This window comes from Sus scrofa, chromosome 12 (assembly GCF_000003025.6).
Source record: "Sus scrofa isolate TJ Tabasco breed Duroc chromosome 12, Sscrofa11.1, whole genome shotgun sequence".
Lineage (NCBI taxonomy): Eukaryota > Metazoa > Chordata > Mammalia > Artiodactyla > Suidae > Sus > Sus scrofa.
The window spans coordinates 44,482,041-44,497,777 of record NC_010454.4 but is presented as its reverse complement, the minus strand read 5'-3'; the positions used below and the strand labels follow the sequence as shown (position 1 = coordinate 44,497,777).

Here is a 15,737-nt window from a genome sequence, read left to right as displayed (position 1 = left end):
CCAATTCTCCATGGATACTGAGGGTCGACTGTATTGGTTTCCATTCTGAGATATAGAGCTAGTGTTAATAAAAAGCCTAGAGTGAATCAATTGCACTATCTTGAGCTCTTTGAATTAAAAAATTTAGGGTTCCCTATCTTTCACTTAAAGCTTTACAAAGTTAAATGCAGAATTGTAAATAGTGACGCTTTGCCTAGGAATATCAGATGGGCTAACTTATGTCCCATTTTTTTTCACGCACAATCTCAGGAGCTCTATCACCAAGCATTATTTTATAATTTATTATTACCCATAACACCTAACATACTACTTTTACACATTAACAGCAGTAACAGGAGAATATTAAAGCTGCTAATCTGAGAGAATCATATGTAGGGGTGAAATCAAGACTATAGTGTCAGACCGCCTGGAATGGAACCTCAGTTCTAATAGTTACTAAGCTCTGTGATCCTGGTCAAGTCTGTTTTTATCTTTTGTGCCTCAGCTTCCTCTTCTGTAAAGTGGGAATAATCACGATACCTTCCCCAGATGGTTGTTAGAGAGATTAAATAAACTCTTATGTCTACAGAACTTAGAATTTGTGCCTGGCATCTGCTAAAAACTCTTACAAGTAATGGCTATTACCACCCTCATCACCACCACCATTTTTCCAGGGAATTTGGGACATTTAATTTACATTCTTCTCTTTAATTTTCATCTTATCCCGAGTAGCACGAAAAAAGGCAGTGTGATCTTCTTGACTGATTGGCAGTTGTTGTAGTGTCAAGAGCACTTTAATGGGTTCTACTCCAAGACAGCTGCCTCATTGGTTTCATCAGCAAAGTGGGGATGGCAATAACCTATCTCATAAGGCTGTGGGGATTAAGTAAAATATCTGTTTAGAAGTTTTTGTTTTGTAGTATCATCACTCAGGATATATTCAAAATGTTGTGCTCTGACAGATACTTGGGATTTCAAAATTACCTGGTTCCAGGTACTCAACCACTTCTGCAAGGATGAGATTTAATACACTTCAAGGCATGAACCCCAAAAGGTGCTAGAAGAACATATTAATTAAAAAATTGTTCCCTTCTTTCACATTCCCTGGTTAGGATACATCTCTTCAAAATAGTCAATGTGTGGAGGTTGGAGTATGTCAAGGGCAGAGAGTACCTGGGAAAAGGAAAAAAAAAAAAAAAAAAAAAAAGCCAAATTTAGAGAACTAAAAAGGAAACAAAATATGACACAAATGCAAGTAAATATCAACTCTTTAATGATTTAAGGCTTAGTCACAATTGCCCACTGAGATTAACTAAATTTATCAATCAAGAAACATGATCCAAAACATTAAGATGGGCTTGTAAACTTATTATCAAAGACAGTTCTCCTTAAACCAAAATGAGAGGCACAAATGGGTTATACTACATGCTCTGAGAACCCCTTTACAGGAGGGAGTGTTGGAAAGAAATGTCTCCCCTTTTTTTTTGTCTTTTTAGGGCCACACCCATAGCATACGGAAGTTCCCAGGCTAGGGGTGGAATCGGAGCTACAGCTGCTGCCCTTTACCTCAGCCACAGCAATGCCAGATCGGAGCTGTGTCTGTGGCCTACACCACAGCTCACGGCAACGCCGGATCCTTAATCCACTGAGGGAGGCCATGGATCGAACTCAAGTCCTCATGGGTACTAGTCGGGTTTGTTACCACTGAGCCACAATGGGAACTCCAGAAATGCCCCATTTTTAACAACCAGTGTCGCTCATAAGAGCATGAGAAGCGATATCTACCATTCATCCCTTTATTCCTATGTTCAAAAAATTTAACTAAGTGCATTCTGTCTGGCAGGCACTGTGGCAGCCTCTTGGGTAAAACTGATGAACAAAACTGATTATCATTCTTGCTCTCATGACTAGGGGAGAGGAAGGCATCAAACAAATAGTTATACAAATAAATAATTGCTGACATTTACTGTTATGAAGGGAAAAGTAAAGAAGAGTGGGGAGGAAAAGCTTCTCTGAAGTCCCACCACTCTAAGAGTTGAAGGCTGAACAGAGCTGGTCAAGCAATGTAAAGGCATTGAAGCAAGGAAGAGCCAGGCAGATCCTAGAAACAGAAATGCCAGTGCTTATGGAACACAGTGGGTGGGAGGAAAACACACTGGGATAAAATAGAAGAGAAAAGCAAGGATATATCACACAAAATCTCCTTAAATTATGTTAAGTGTTTCGCACACAAAAAAGTCACTAGAGTGGAAAAAAAAGATTTTAAGGCCTCTGAAATTCAAGTCCTTTATAAAAGCAGCATATTACCAATGTAACTTCTGCCACTGATAGGCCTTCTTCCCCCACCAGCTGTCTAGCTACTCTTTTAAATCCTATCTATGAGGCCACACCTAAGAATTCGAATCTATCTTGCTAATATTAAACACCAGGCTCAAAGGATATAGAAGAAATTATTTAGCAGGAAATACATTGTGTAGTACAAGTTCAAATTTTCTGTACTTTAGCTTAGCTTTCTAAGAAAAGAACTTTCTATTATGGAGAACTTCACAGATATAAAAGTGGGCAGAATCATATAAGGAAAATTCATGCCATCAAGACCTGGCCTCACTAGTTATCTGCACATGACTATTCTTGTTTGATCTATACCCTCCACTCTCCCAATATAAATCTGAAGAAAATACAAGATTTATTTCAGCTATATATCAGTAAATATCTCTAAAAGATAAAAACTTTAAAAAGTACAATTATCAAATCCAAAATTTAATGTTTTTAAATACCGTCAAATATCCAGTGCTCAAATTACCAATTTTTTTTTTTTATTTAAAAAAAGAAGATCTGTAAATCTAACTCAGGAGCTAAGTAAGATTACATATTATAGTTGATTTATGTCTTTTAAGTTTTACCTATACAGTCCTCCTCCATTTCCTTCTCTTTTTCCCTTGCAATTTATGTGTGGAAGAAACACTGTTCATTTTAAAGGTTATTCTTTTTTCAGCCAAGCATTTGTCACTGTAAAATTTTTAATTACACTAAAACCTCCTGTACTGAAAAAGCCTTCACTCACTTTAAAACCGGTTAAATATAAAAGTTTTAAAATAGTTCATGTTTTATGAAGAATATCTGTATTTCCTTTCTGAATTAAAACGTTTCTACTTAGAATCTCGATATAAATGGAAAATAAAAGATTTTCCAGTTTCTTAAAGAATAATTTTTATCATATGAAAGATAAATTATTTCTTTATTTTTAAAAACCTATAATTAGCTGGTGTCACAAATTCATTTTTTCATTACATGATAGAACAATTTTTAACATGAATATTTGATGCTTGAGGAAGGCAGTTAGAAATTAGTGTTTTCTTGACATTTTTCGGACTCTAAATTCTGTATCTGAACAACATACATCCTGTCTTGGGGAAAACAGAATGCAATGAGTGACAGCGTCCATTAGACAAAGCTATTTTACACTTCAAATCTATCTGCTATAATTAGAGGTTATCTAGAGGAAAGTGACAACCATACATTTTAAACCTTGATAGAGAAGAATGAGGCTTTCTTATTCTAAATTTGATGAAGCTTTTTGTAGAAAAGCCATATAAAACAGGGTTAGACATTTGCACTAAAGCATTTAGCTGTATTGTTAGCTTCAAAGGTACAATATTTTAAACTCTGCTTGGAATTTTTAAAATGTCTGTTGTCTTAAACTCCCGTTTTTTCTACCTCAAAATGTTTATCAGATGATGGCATTCCACAGGGTTTCTAGGTGGCAAAAACAGTGCTTAGACCATTAGAAATGATCCAGCAATCTCAAAAGTGATATAAATGAGTGAGAAGGAAGAGTAGCAGAGTTTCAAACTCCAGACTTCATGCCAGACTCCCTGTTTAAATAGCCCAAGTACTTCTATAACCCCCTATTATTTGGGGGAATAAAGTGTGTGAGATTAGCCTTATGATGTAAATAGGAGGACGCTTGTAAAGACTTTGACTTGTAAAGAGTTGGTCAAAGTCTCCCCAAATACCACAGACTCCTCAAAGGATCTCAAATACAAAAAAGGCAAGCAGACTTATCTAATTAAAAAATAAACTAAAGCTACATCCCTAAATAATGGTCATTACCAGTGTCTCGGCACATTTCTCAAATATTTTAAGAGTTGGACAAAAAGCTCATTGTAGTAGCTGCTTTTTTATAATTTTAACCTTTGTAATGTTAGAAGATTCACTATAAACTGATTATGTGATGAGTAAATGGCTTAGTTTTTTTTAAGTCAACCCTTCATTGTTGTGTATAATGTCAATCCTAAATGTAAAGACAAAAAACTTAACTGTCCATAGAATCCAGTTAAATCTTATACTAAAAAAAAAAATCTTCTATTTAAACAAAGGAGCTACACCCCTCCCCATTTTCTCACCTCCCCCAACAAGAGATTTTAAGTTGTTTTTTTTTCTTTATCTTTTTGTCCTTTTAGGGCAGCACCCATGGCATATGGAGGTTCCCAGGCTAGGGGTCTAATCAGAGCTGTAGCCGCCAGCCTACGCCACAGCCACAGCCACACGGATCCGAGCCTCTCATCTGTGACCTACACCACAGATCACAGCAACGCCGGATCCTTAACCCACTGAGCGAGGCCAGGGATAGAACCCACAACCTCATGGTTCCTAGTAGGATTCGTTTCCGCTGTGCCACGACAAGAATCCAATTTTAAGTTCTTTAAGGTAGAGACTGTTACTACTATTATTTTTTATAAACTCATAACATAAAGTATACAAATGCACATTCAATTTGTATGAAGTTCAAGCGCAAAATGCATAAATTTTCACTCCACAGTTAAAATACAGATCAAGAAATTAAGCATTTCAACATCCCAAAAGGCTTCCTTGCCCCTTTCTAGTCAAAACCCACCCCTACTCAGAGGTTAACACTATTCTCAGTTCCATTACCATAGACACCTTTTGCCTGTCCTTAAATGTCATACAAATTGAATCATACAGAGTGAAGTCTTTCATATATGGCTTTTTAATTTACTATTATGCCTGTGAGATTCAACCATGCTGGTGGATGGATCAGTGGCTCATCCTTCTTACTGATGTGTAATATATATAGCATTACATGAATGGACTATAACACAATATATTTATCCAGAGTATTGCTGGCAAACTTTTGGGTTGTTTTCAAATGGTATCATGAATAAAGATGCTATGAACAGGAGTTCCCATCTTGGCACAGTGGAAGTGAATCCGACTAGGAACCATGAGGTTGAGGGTTCCATCCCTGGCCTCGCTCAGTGGGTTAAGGATCTGGTGTTGCCGTGAGCTGTGGTGTAGGTCGCAGGCACGGCTCGGATCCCGAGTTGCTGTGGCTGTGGCATAGGCTGGCGGCAACAGCTCCAATTACACCCCTAGCCTGAAAACCTCCATGTACCACAGGTTGGCCCTAAAAAAAAAAAAAAAAAAAAAAAGATGTTATGAACATTTTGGTACATGTCCTTTGGTAGATGTATGAATTCATCTTGAGTATGTCAAAGAGTAGGTCTGCTAGGTCATGAGCAGGTGCATATTTAGCATTAGTAGAAATTGTCAGTTTTCCTAAGTGATTTTACAAATTTACATTCTCACCAGCAATGACAAGTTTCCGTTGATTCACATCCTTGCCAATACTGTGCATTGTCAGTCTTTTACTTCAGCCATCCTAGTGGGTATATATTAGTATCTCAGCAGTCTTACTTTACATTTCTCTGATGACTAACAATTTTGAGCAATCTGTCATATGCTTATTAGCCAACTGGTTATCTTCTTTTGTGAAATTCTTGATTAAGTCTTACTGATGGGCAAAAATTCTTGATCTGTAGAAGCCCTTTATAAGATATATGATGCTTAGATACAGAATTTACAGTCTGGAAAATTTCAAGTAGAATATTTATTTCTAATGGTCTTCCTCGAATGCTAAATATTTATTTTAAAAACTGTTCTATCACGTAATACATTCTAGAAACAAGTTTTTTGTTCAATAATATCTGAAGTCTCTCTCTCCATTTTCTAAAACTTTTTTTTTTCTGCTACACCTGTGGCATGTGGAAGTTCCGAGGCCAGGGACTGAATCCGTGCCATAGCTGCAACCTGTAGTACAGTTGTGGCAATGCCATATTCTTAACCTGCTGTGCCACTAGGGAACTTCTTTTTAAAAAGTTTTAAAAAGTTATTTTTAAACTTTTTCTTAAAGTTTTCTTAAACTTTCGATGAGCATTAATTCTTCATGTTATTGGTGTCCTGTTTAACACAACAAAGTCAGTGCTTCACTTCCCCAGTTAAGAAATCTTTACAAATCTCAAAGCCATTAAGACATTTTCCTATGTTTTATTCCAGAAGCTTTGTTATTTTATCTTTCACATTTAAGTCTATGCTCCATTTTGAACTAATTTTTATATATGTCATGAAGTAGATTTTTTTCATATGGATAGCGAATTGATTCCGGTTTACTGAAATCATCCCCTCCCCTCTGGATTACAGTGGCACCTCTCTTGTAAATCAGGCGAACATGTATGTGTACGCCGTTTACAGGCTCTCTATTCGGACTCCATTAATCTGTCTATCCTTGTGCTGCCTTGATTATTACTATCATATATTTCAATACCTGAAAGTGTGAATCTCCTACTTTTTCAAGTTCTTCAAGACTGTCTTGAGTGTTTTAGGACTTTTCCATTTCCACAAACTTTAGAATGTCTATCGATTTCCACACATGCCTACAAATAAAACTCTGCTAGGATTCTCACTGGGATTATACTGAATACACAGCTCAACTTGGGGAGAACATGCATATTTACCACAGTGAGTATTCCCATCCATGAACACAGAGAGACTGTATTACTTTAAATACATCAGGAAACTGCCAGGTACCACAAATTTTAGGCACAGAGTATTCAAAACCAAATCCACCAAAAAGCGATCCGTTCTAAGCATCCTTGGCCTTTTCACACTCCATAGCAGCAGAACCATTAGCATTAATAACGTCTGCAGCTAAACAGTTTGTCCGCATTCAAAGAAGGGACCTGTTGGCCCATACTGGTGTGATTCTTTACCCAACTTATGAATCCAGAGACCTTGTTTGAGTTCAGTCAGACTCTACAAAGGAAAACAAATGATCCTTCTTTGTCTTTACTCTCTCCTCTCTGCCTCTTCTGTTCCTCTCTAGAGTACACTAGAATTAAAAGGTTGGGGAAAAAGAGCTCTAAGAGAGATCACTGAGGAGTTCCCGTCATGGTGCAGTGGTTAACAAATCCGACTAGGAACCATGAGGTTGCGGGTTCGATCCCTGCCCTTGCTCAATGGGTTAAGGATCTGGCATTGCGTGAGCTGTGGTGTAGGCTGCAGACGCGGCTCAGGTCCCGAATTGCTGTGGCTCTGGCGTAGGCTGGTGGCTACAGCTCTGATTAGACCCCTAGCCTGGGAACCTACATATGCCACGGGAAGCGGCCCTAGAAAAGGCAAAAAGACAAGAAAAAAAAAAAAAAAAAGATCACTGAGGTTATCATTCCAGATTTCATATTTTTTTCCTATCACTCACTCACTGTTCAACAGACTGACTGCTTACTGTGTGCTTAGTGCTATTGCCTAAGGGAAGAAAAACCCAAGAATTGTATTACAGGGGCTCTTAGCAGGAATCAATGGATCCTAAGGATGAAAGGGTTTTAGAGGACTAGTGAAAGCCTAAAATGAAAACTAAAATTCTGTGTATGTGTATTTTTCCAAAAGAGGGTTCATAGCTTTCATCAGATTCTCAAATATGAAAACACCCTCAACCATCCCTCTTTTATGCTGATAAAATGACAACTCTGTGTGTGTGTGTGTACACATGCAGGCACAAGTGCAAAAGTAGGTGAGGTAGAGATTATTTTGTAAGATTTTACAGTGGCTCAAACTCCTTTATTTTTAATATGGAAGTTCCCAAGCTAGGGGTCAAATCAGAGCTACAGCTGCCAAACTAGGCCACAGCCAAGCAATGTAGGATCCAAGCCATGCCTGAGACCTACACTGTAGCCCAAGGCGACGATGGATCCTTAACCCATTCAGTGGGGCCAAGGATCAAACCCGCATCCTCATGGATACTACTAGGGCTCAGTACTGTTGAGCCAGAATGGGAACTACAAAATAGCTCAGATTCTGACGAGATACTACTGAGAAGCCTAAACAACATTAATCTTTAGGAAGTTAAACCCATTTCTGTTTTCCTAAGTTACTACATCAGGATAAACCTATCCTTTAAGATGAACAACATTTAAGAAAAAAAATGAGGGAGTTCTCTGTGGCACAGTGGGTAAAGAATCTGGCATTGTCACTGCAGCGGCTTAGAGTGTTGCTGTGGTGTGGGTTTGATCCTTGGCCTGGGAACTTTCACATGCCACGAGCATGGCCAAAAAAAAGAGAAAAGAAAAAAAAACTGTGTCTATGTATATGTGTATCTCAATCAGTCAGATCACCTGAAATCAATGACTATGATACAATGACTTTGAAGGTTCTGTTCAAAAGAAAATCCAAAGCCTCCCAGGGCTTTGTAGCTATTCTCTGACACAAAGAAAGCCATCTAAATTAAAATCCAACCTTCCTACAACATCCAGGTTAATTTTTCGAAATGCCATCATCATGATATTTCTTTCTTCTCCTATTCAATCAAATCTTAATCTCAAAAGGCTCATCTTAAGGTTTACCTTCTGTTTAAATATCTTTGAGATTTGAGTCCATGACAGTTACTTTCTTTTTCTTAAAGTACAGTACTGTTCTGCCATCATTCACCTGAGAAGCTTGAAAAACTAGAGCTACCTGGTCTCAACCCCAGAGATGACAATTTAGTAAGTGTAGGATGAAACCCATAAATCTGTGTTTTGAAGGCCACCTGGTGATTGGAATATATTTTCAGGTCTGCTAAAAAGCTGGGTTTCACTATGCATAAAACACAGTTGTATATTAATGTTTAACTTCACAGGCAGTCCTCCCACAGCACTGTTATCACAATATTTATCACATTACTAAAATCCTTGAGGGTAGAAACCCCTAGAAACTGAGGCAGTTTATGGATATAGAATGGGCACAATGAACGTTTACTGAATTCATGAACATGGGCTCTGAAGCAAGACAGATCTAGACTCCAATCTTTTCCTACCTTGACCTTGGGCAAGTTACTTAACTCTGAGCTTTGGTTTCCTCCTCTGTAAAGTAGACAAAAATCTTGCCAGGTAGGGCTTGTTATAAGTATTAATTAATGTAAAGCATCTATACACTTCCTGACACTTAGTAACTAATGCTAAACACCTGGTCCACTTCCTTCCAAAAAAAAGGACCAGGTTTTAAGCTTGTTTTGTATTCTCCACATGACCCAGCTCTGCACTCTGCACACAGGACACAATTAATAAACATTTGCTGCTGTAACTACATCAAATACCAATTGCCTCTTAGACTGGCATTCCACACATACCAAGTATGCTGGCCTTGAGATGCTTTCGTAGATTTAAGAGCACAGCACAAATTCATTCTGTACAAAACAGTGGTGCTGTGGTATCTTCATCTCCAACTATCTTCCTCACTTTTGAACATTCCCACAGAAATCACAAGCTCTCTCTTATGACAGAGCTCAGGAGCTCCAAACAGTAGGTGCTATGTTTTTATATGCGTGATTTTTCAAGAATGCAGTTTGTTTCTTTTCTTACACTACTTCCTCTGACGCTAACTTATAGGAATGAGTTAAGAGCAAAGAAAGAAAGCAATATACACAGATAGCAGCCCCTGACACCATCCCTCCTTTATAAAAGAAGCCAAGATAGGTTTGAATAGAATAAACCATTGAAACACTTAGTAAGTGAATTTCTGATGCTGCCTTCGAAACATTCCTTCACTGTGGATCCCTTTGACTCTCTGACAATGTACATAAGCCTGTACTCTTTGGTGCTGGGGTAGCACTCAGGCAAATTTGAGAAATAAATACCAAAGCAAACATCATTCTAAAATCATTTTCAAAATTTTAGGAACCAGTCAAAAAACAGCAACTGGAATGATGTTTTGAAAGTTACTCAAAGAAGCACATTGCTAGGCAGTTCCAACCAAATGGACAAGGAGTTCCGTTTTTAAAAAGTTTAAGGAAAATGGATTTTAAGAGAGGCACTACCTAAAATGAAATGCCAAATCAAGGACCTTCAAGTAAACATATTATAAATTTGATATTCCTAGTTTTACTGCATACTTCAAACTTTTACAAATTGGCTCTTATGGTGTGACTCACACTTTGGCCAAAGTTGTCAAGGATCCTGTGCGAACAAGCAGTCAGACTTTTAAGAAATCATTTTCCTGATTTTTATTTCATCAATTAAAATGACACAGGTTGAGTGCCAAATGCAGAATGTCAGGCAGGTTTTTTAGTTTTTTGTTTTTCCCACATGAAATTGAACACCAAGAGTCCAGTGTTAACATCCTCCAGGGAAAATTTTACACATACCAAACTCTTAATTCAGGATTAGCTGAGAAGAAGCTCTCTCAAACTATGATTCTATTAGCCCATGAGTCTAGATACCTCTAAATGCAGCCATAAATGAGCTTGTTACTTTAAGAGCTGTACTTTTTTTTAAGAGAAGAAACTGTTTTACCATATCTTTAACTTAATCTCTGGTTTAAAATATTAAAAGATAAAAGAAAGCATTTAAAATCAGGGGTCAATCATTTCTATTTAAATCACTGAGACTACATATTACACTATTTTTATGTTGACTATTAGTGTTGTTCCTCAGCTACATATTAACATTTATTAATATTTATCTGTCAATCAATAAATCTCAAAATTCATTTAAACCTGCTCATTATTCACAGAGAGTCTTAATTTGTCTCAGGTTTCCAAATCCCTTAATACAGCGCACATACTTTTTTTAAAATTCTCTTTTGCTCTTTACTAATAGAATTAAACATGCTTAGGAAATAGTTTATCCCGAACACCAATTTCACTTACATTATCATGTTTAAAAAAACACAACATCTTCAATTCCCGGAAGACCCTTTTGCAAGAGACCAGATTCTGGAAGACGTTGGGCATCTTTTTGAGTGCTACTCTCTTTCCATCTCTTGGATCTGTTACTGACCTAAAGACACAATATTTAGGGGGAGAGGAAAAAAAGACAGAGAAATCAATTCCAAACTTGTTCTCCAATGTTTCAGAGTATGACAAATACCTTTAAGTTAAAACACTCAATATTAAATCCACTTAATAATGCTAAGGTGTCAGTAAGATTTTTTTTTTTTTTTGTCTTTTTTTGTTGTTGTTTTGTTGTTGTTGTTGTTGCTATTTCTTGGGCCGCTCCCGTGGCATATGGAGGTTCCCAGGCTAGGGGTTGAATCGGAGCTGTAGCCACCGGCCTACGCCAGAGCCACAGCAACGCGGGATCCGAGCCGCGTCTGCAACCTACACCACAGCTCACGGCAACGCCGGATCCTTAACCCATTGAGCAAGGGCAGGGATCGAACCCGCAACCTCATGGTTCCTAGTCGGATTCGTTAACCACTGCGCCACGACGGGAACTCCCGAGATTTTAAGAAGTATAATAAAGGGAAGGTATAGCCCACCCACCTCATTTGCCATGTTTTTTTTTTAATCCCTGTCTAAATTTTAATAAACACTTAATCTTCCTGAGAAGTTACTTAGCAGTAAATCGGAGGTAGGAGGGCTATTAGTGGTAATGCCACTTCAAAGTTGGGCGGAAGGTGGGGTGGGGAGAATAGAACATGAACACCATTGAGGTCAAATTAGTTTTGTGTTTTACTCTCAGAAGCAAATTCAAGATGGAAGAGATGTTCATTCAGATGTTGTCACATTTAATTCAAGGTAGAGAACACAGTTTGAATATTTTGGTTTCCTACATAGATGAACATCTTTTAGTAATATGAGTTTCAGTACATTTCAGAACACAGCAGTGTCCCCTCCTAGGTCTGAGCAATAGTTTAGGGCTACAGCTGCTAGGTTATCCTAACCTCTTTCCTTTTGTTTCTCATTCTTGGTATGATTGCTGCCTCCTGCAGTTACTCATTCTTTAATAGTTCAGTGTCTGCCTTTTCTCTTTCAGCCTTGTAACACCTGTATAACCAATTTCTTGAACTACACTTCCCTGTGTTTGAAATACTAGTGTGCTTTCCACTTTTCTGACTAGACCCAATCAGTACATATTAAACCAAACAGTTTTGGTAAATAAGGCCAACGGGCCATTTGGCAAATTGATTTTCCAAGAATTAATCTAGAGCTTTTTTCCTTTCATGCATCATTGATGACTGAAAGGAAAATATGTGTAGAATTTATTCCTGTCAGATTTATTTTGCTAGATTCTTGGCATTTCCAGGTACCACTACTTTTCATTTCCCGTTTCAGCCATTCAATGCTTTGGCTGTCCCTCCCAGATGTGTACCATTTTAATAGTCTCTATGTATATGTACTCAATGCCTTTCCCCAAGTTACTAATTAAAGTCTAGAACAGGACGGAGGATAGATCTCTGCAATAGAGACAACACCAGAAGCAAGCCATCTATGTGGCTGGCATCCAATCACTAATCTTGGATATGGTTATTCAGCTATTTAACTACAATCACTCACTCTGTTTCTTCATCTTGTCCACAAGAAAATTAGACACTCATCAACTGCCTTCGTGAAACTGAAGCATTCTTGTTAACTACCCATCTGTGTAAAAATCACATCAAACCTTCTTTATGAATATCATCACTTCTTTATAAATTCATCTTATTGGTCACTACTTCGTCTACGTGCTTGTAAAAAAAAAAAAAAAAGAATTCTTTTTTTTTTTTTTTGGTGAAGGAGAAAAGAATAGCTTTACTGCTTAGCCAGGCAAAGTGCCACACAGTTGGCTCATGTCTTCAAAACTCATGTGTCCTTTATAAAACTTTTTTTCTCCTTTTCGTCTTTTTAGGGCCGAACCTGCAGCATATGGAGGTTCCCAGGCTAGGGGTCGAATCAGAGCTGTAGCCACCAGCCTACACCACAGCCACAGCAACGCGGGATCCGAGCCACGTCTGCGACCTACACCACAGCTCACAGCAACGCAGGATCCTTAACCCACTGAGCAAGGCCAGGGCTCGAACTCGAAACCTCATGGTTCCTAGTCGGATTCGTTAACCGCTGAACCATTATGGGAACTCCTGATTCATGTTATGCATTTTTAACAGGAATAACCAGAAGTTACGTCTTCTCAATGCATCACATTAGTAGGCACATGATGTCAATTTTTCCCATTATTGGTGACAACTTTGATCACTTGGATGAGGTGTGTGTCAGTAACGGGAAAGTTACTATTCTTCATCAAACTTTGACCCATTACCGTCATTCAGGTGGTTTCTGCCTGAATCAATTATTACTATGATGTTGCCACATAATACTTTAATCATTTTTAATATCTCTAATAGCTAGCTTACACAATAAAAACTTGTTTTTAAAAAATGAGTAAATTGATTTAACACAATACCCTTTCCAAAGGCCTCTTGAAGGAATACTTCTTTGCAACTTTTTGACTTTTTACTGGTCTTGACCCTATTGTGGTGAGGAAAACTGCTCTAAGATAAACACACTCATGGCTCAAGGTTAGTATTGCGCCTTATAATGTTTTAAGGTAAAACTCACAAAGCAGCATTTTATTTTATTATTCATGCAAAAGCTAGTCATGCCTGTGGCTGGTAACAATATAACTCTAATGAATGTGAATGGCAGTGCAGTAATTTCACGCCATGTTGAGTTTGTTCTCTCTTAACTTGAGGTAGCAGATGCTTTAGTTCAGCACAAACAGAACCACAGAACACAGATAAGTGTGGAAGCCTGTTACATAGGAATTCTTTTATTTTCTTTGTCACTGAAAGGCTTGCTGTGCTTAGTTTCTCTGCTGCTGCAATACCCTGGCTATTTTGACTGCACTTGTTAATGAAGCTCCAGCTGTAGAGATAATGAACAACATTTAGGGCAACTTTCCTCATTTCAGAAAAAAGGAGCCATCCTCTGACCTACAATTCACTTACTGGTCAGTTACTGCCTCTAAAATACTGGATGCTCTATATAAAACAGTCAGTATATCTCTTTTCATCTGATACCTGTATAAGCATTCTAGTTATACTAACAGGCATTTACTTTCAAGTTTTAAATGAATGCTTGATTTTGTAAACACTATATTAAAAATCAAGTTTCAAAAAATGTGGGAAAGAATCCTTTCTTACATCTGCTTGGGGTGCATCAATCCTTCTCTGTATTTAGAATATAAGTTCAACTGTTTTTTAAACAGCTAGAAGAAAGCATCCTTCAGAGGTAGCCAAAAGATTACAATACCAAATCAGGAAGAGCTCCTTAGATGTGGTGTGGTTGTTTTGTTGTAGTTTTCCTAATCCCAGGAAACTGACCGTTGCCACAAATCTGCTTAAGTTACTGACAAGTAGAAGGGTTGGAATAAAACAAGAGTAAAACTTATTATCGGGGGTACTTTCTCAGGCACTAGAATGTTATGTTATAATATCTTTAAATTAGTATAACTAATCAGCAGGAATCTCTAAGAAATTATATCCTCCTCATTCATTTTATGTGAAGAATCTTTTCCCCATGTATTTTAGCAGTTTTAAAAAGTTCATGGCTCTGATACAGGTTTTTAACTGTCAAAAAAAAAAAAAAATTTACAATGGAATGCTTCGACTTGGATTAAGAAAATCAGGTTCTTCTAATTCTAGTCACATTAACTTGTAATCAGCAATCCTCTATTTTTTGCTATACATACCACAGTTACTACGTCAAGTGTACTAATACAGCACACATCTCAGTAAAAGAACCTCCTAACTAGACTCTATTTAGATTATTGCCTTCACATTCATTTTGAAACTCATTCCCTTGAAAGTTATTTTCATTTGTATTTAGATTAATTTTGAGAAAACAATAGCAAACTATGAGACAAAATTTTTGGAAAAAAATACATCTAGAAAATGTCTATTTATGCTTAGTACTTATTATATTCACAGACACTATAGATTCAAGAATAAAGAATTTATTTGTATGACTCTGGTTTTTCTAAACAGAACTTCAACAAGCTATAGTTTGTGTGTACTCTGACATAATTTACAGAATTGCACTACTTAGAAGAACAAATCTTCTAAGGCTTCCCTGACCCCACCAAAAACATACAAAAAAGGATTCTCATCTTTCATCTTTAGATAATTTGTTCCATCAGTTGGGATTTTCTGACGCTTGGTTCTTTTTAAAAAATCTTTATCCAAATTTGCTATTTGCTGAGCTAGCGCTACATGTAAGAAGCAATTTTTTCCTTTTATCCAAGATACTCATAAAGTGATCCCAAACTTGGTTAATCTATTACAAGGGAAAAAGTTCTCACACAACAGCCAAATCAAAGCAGTGCACTAGTTCATTCTTTTTCTCATATCCTAACATAACCCTATTGATCAGAAGAAGCAAAACATCTACATTTAACTGAGTTATATATGAACTTAAACATCCTCTAACTCTGTGTTTAAATAAGTATAAATAGCAATGATCCCAGCAGACAAGAGACAGCACTGGGCCATTTGATCTGTAGGGAGACACCCAGGGGTGCTGATAAGGGAGGAAGAACAAGGAAAAGGCAAGTCATCCAATACAAGCTATCACATTTATTTTCAAATACTTGTTATTAGTGAGTAGGATTTAACTTTTAAGACCTCAACTCCCCGCAACAATAATCATTAAGTTGGAATATAGGTGAAAAAAT

At 37.3% G+C, this 15,737-nt stretch overlaps 1 protein-coding gene across 2 annotated transcripts in view; it reads right to left on the bottom strand.

Moving 5' to 3' along the window:
• The window catches only part of NLK (nemo like kinase), a 150,538-nt gene that overhangs the window by 55,750 nt on the left and 79,051 nt on the right, over positions 1-15,737 (bottom strand). For both annotated transcript variants that reach the window (XR_002337277.1, XM_021067474.1), the window contains exons 2-3: positions 10,958-11,087; positions 1,097-1,152 (exon numbers count right to left, since the gene is read on the bottom strand). Coding sequence is in view for 1 of the 2 variants with exons in the window: in XM_021067474.1 (XP_020923133.1) it covers positions 1,097-1,152; positions 10,958-11,087 (186 nt within the window). In the remaining variant the exon portion in view is untranslated. The remainder of the gene's footprint in view (positions 1-1,096; positions 1,153-10,957; positions 11,088-15,737) is intronic.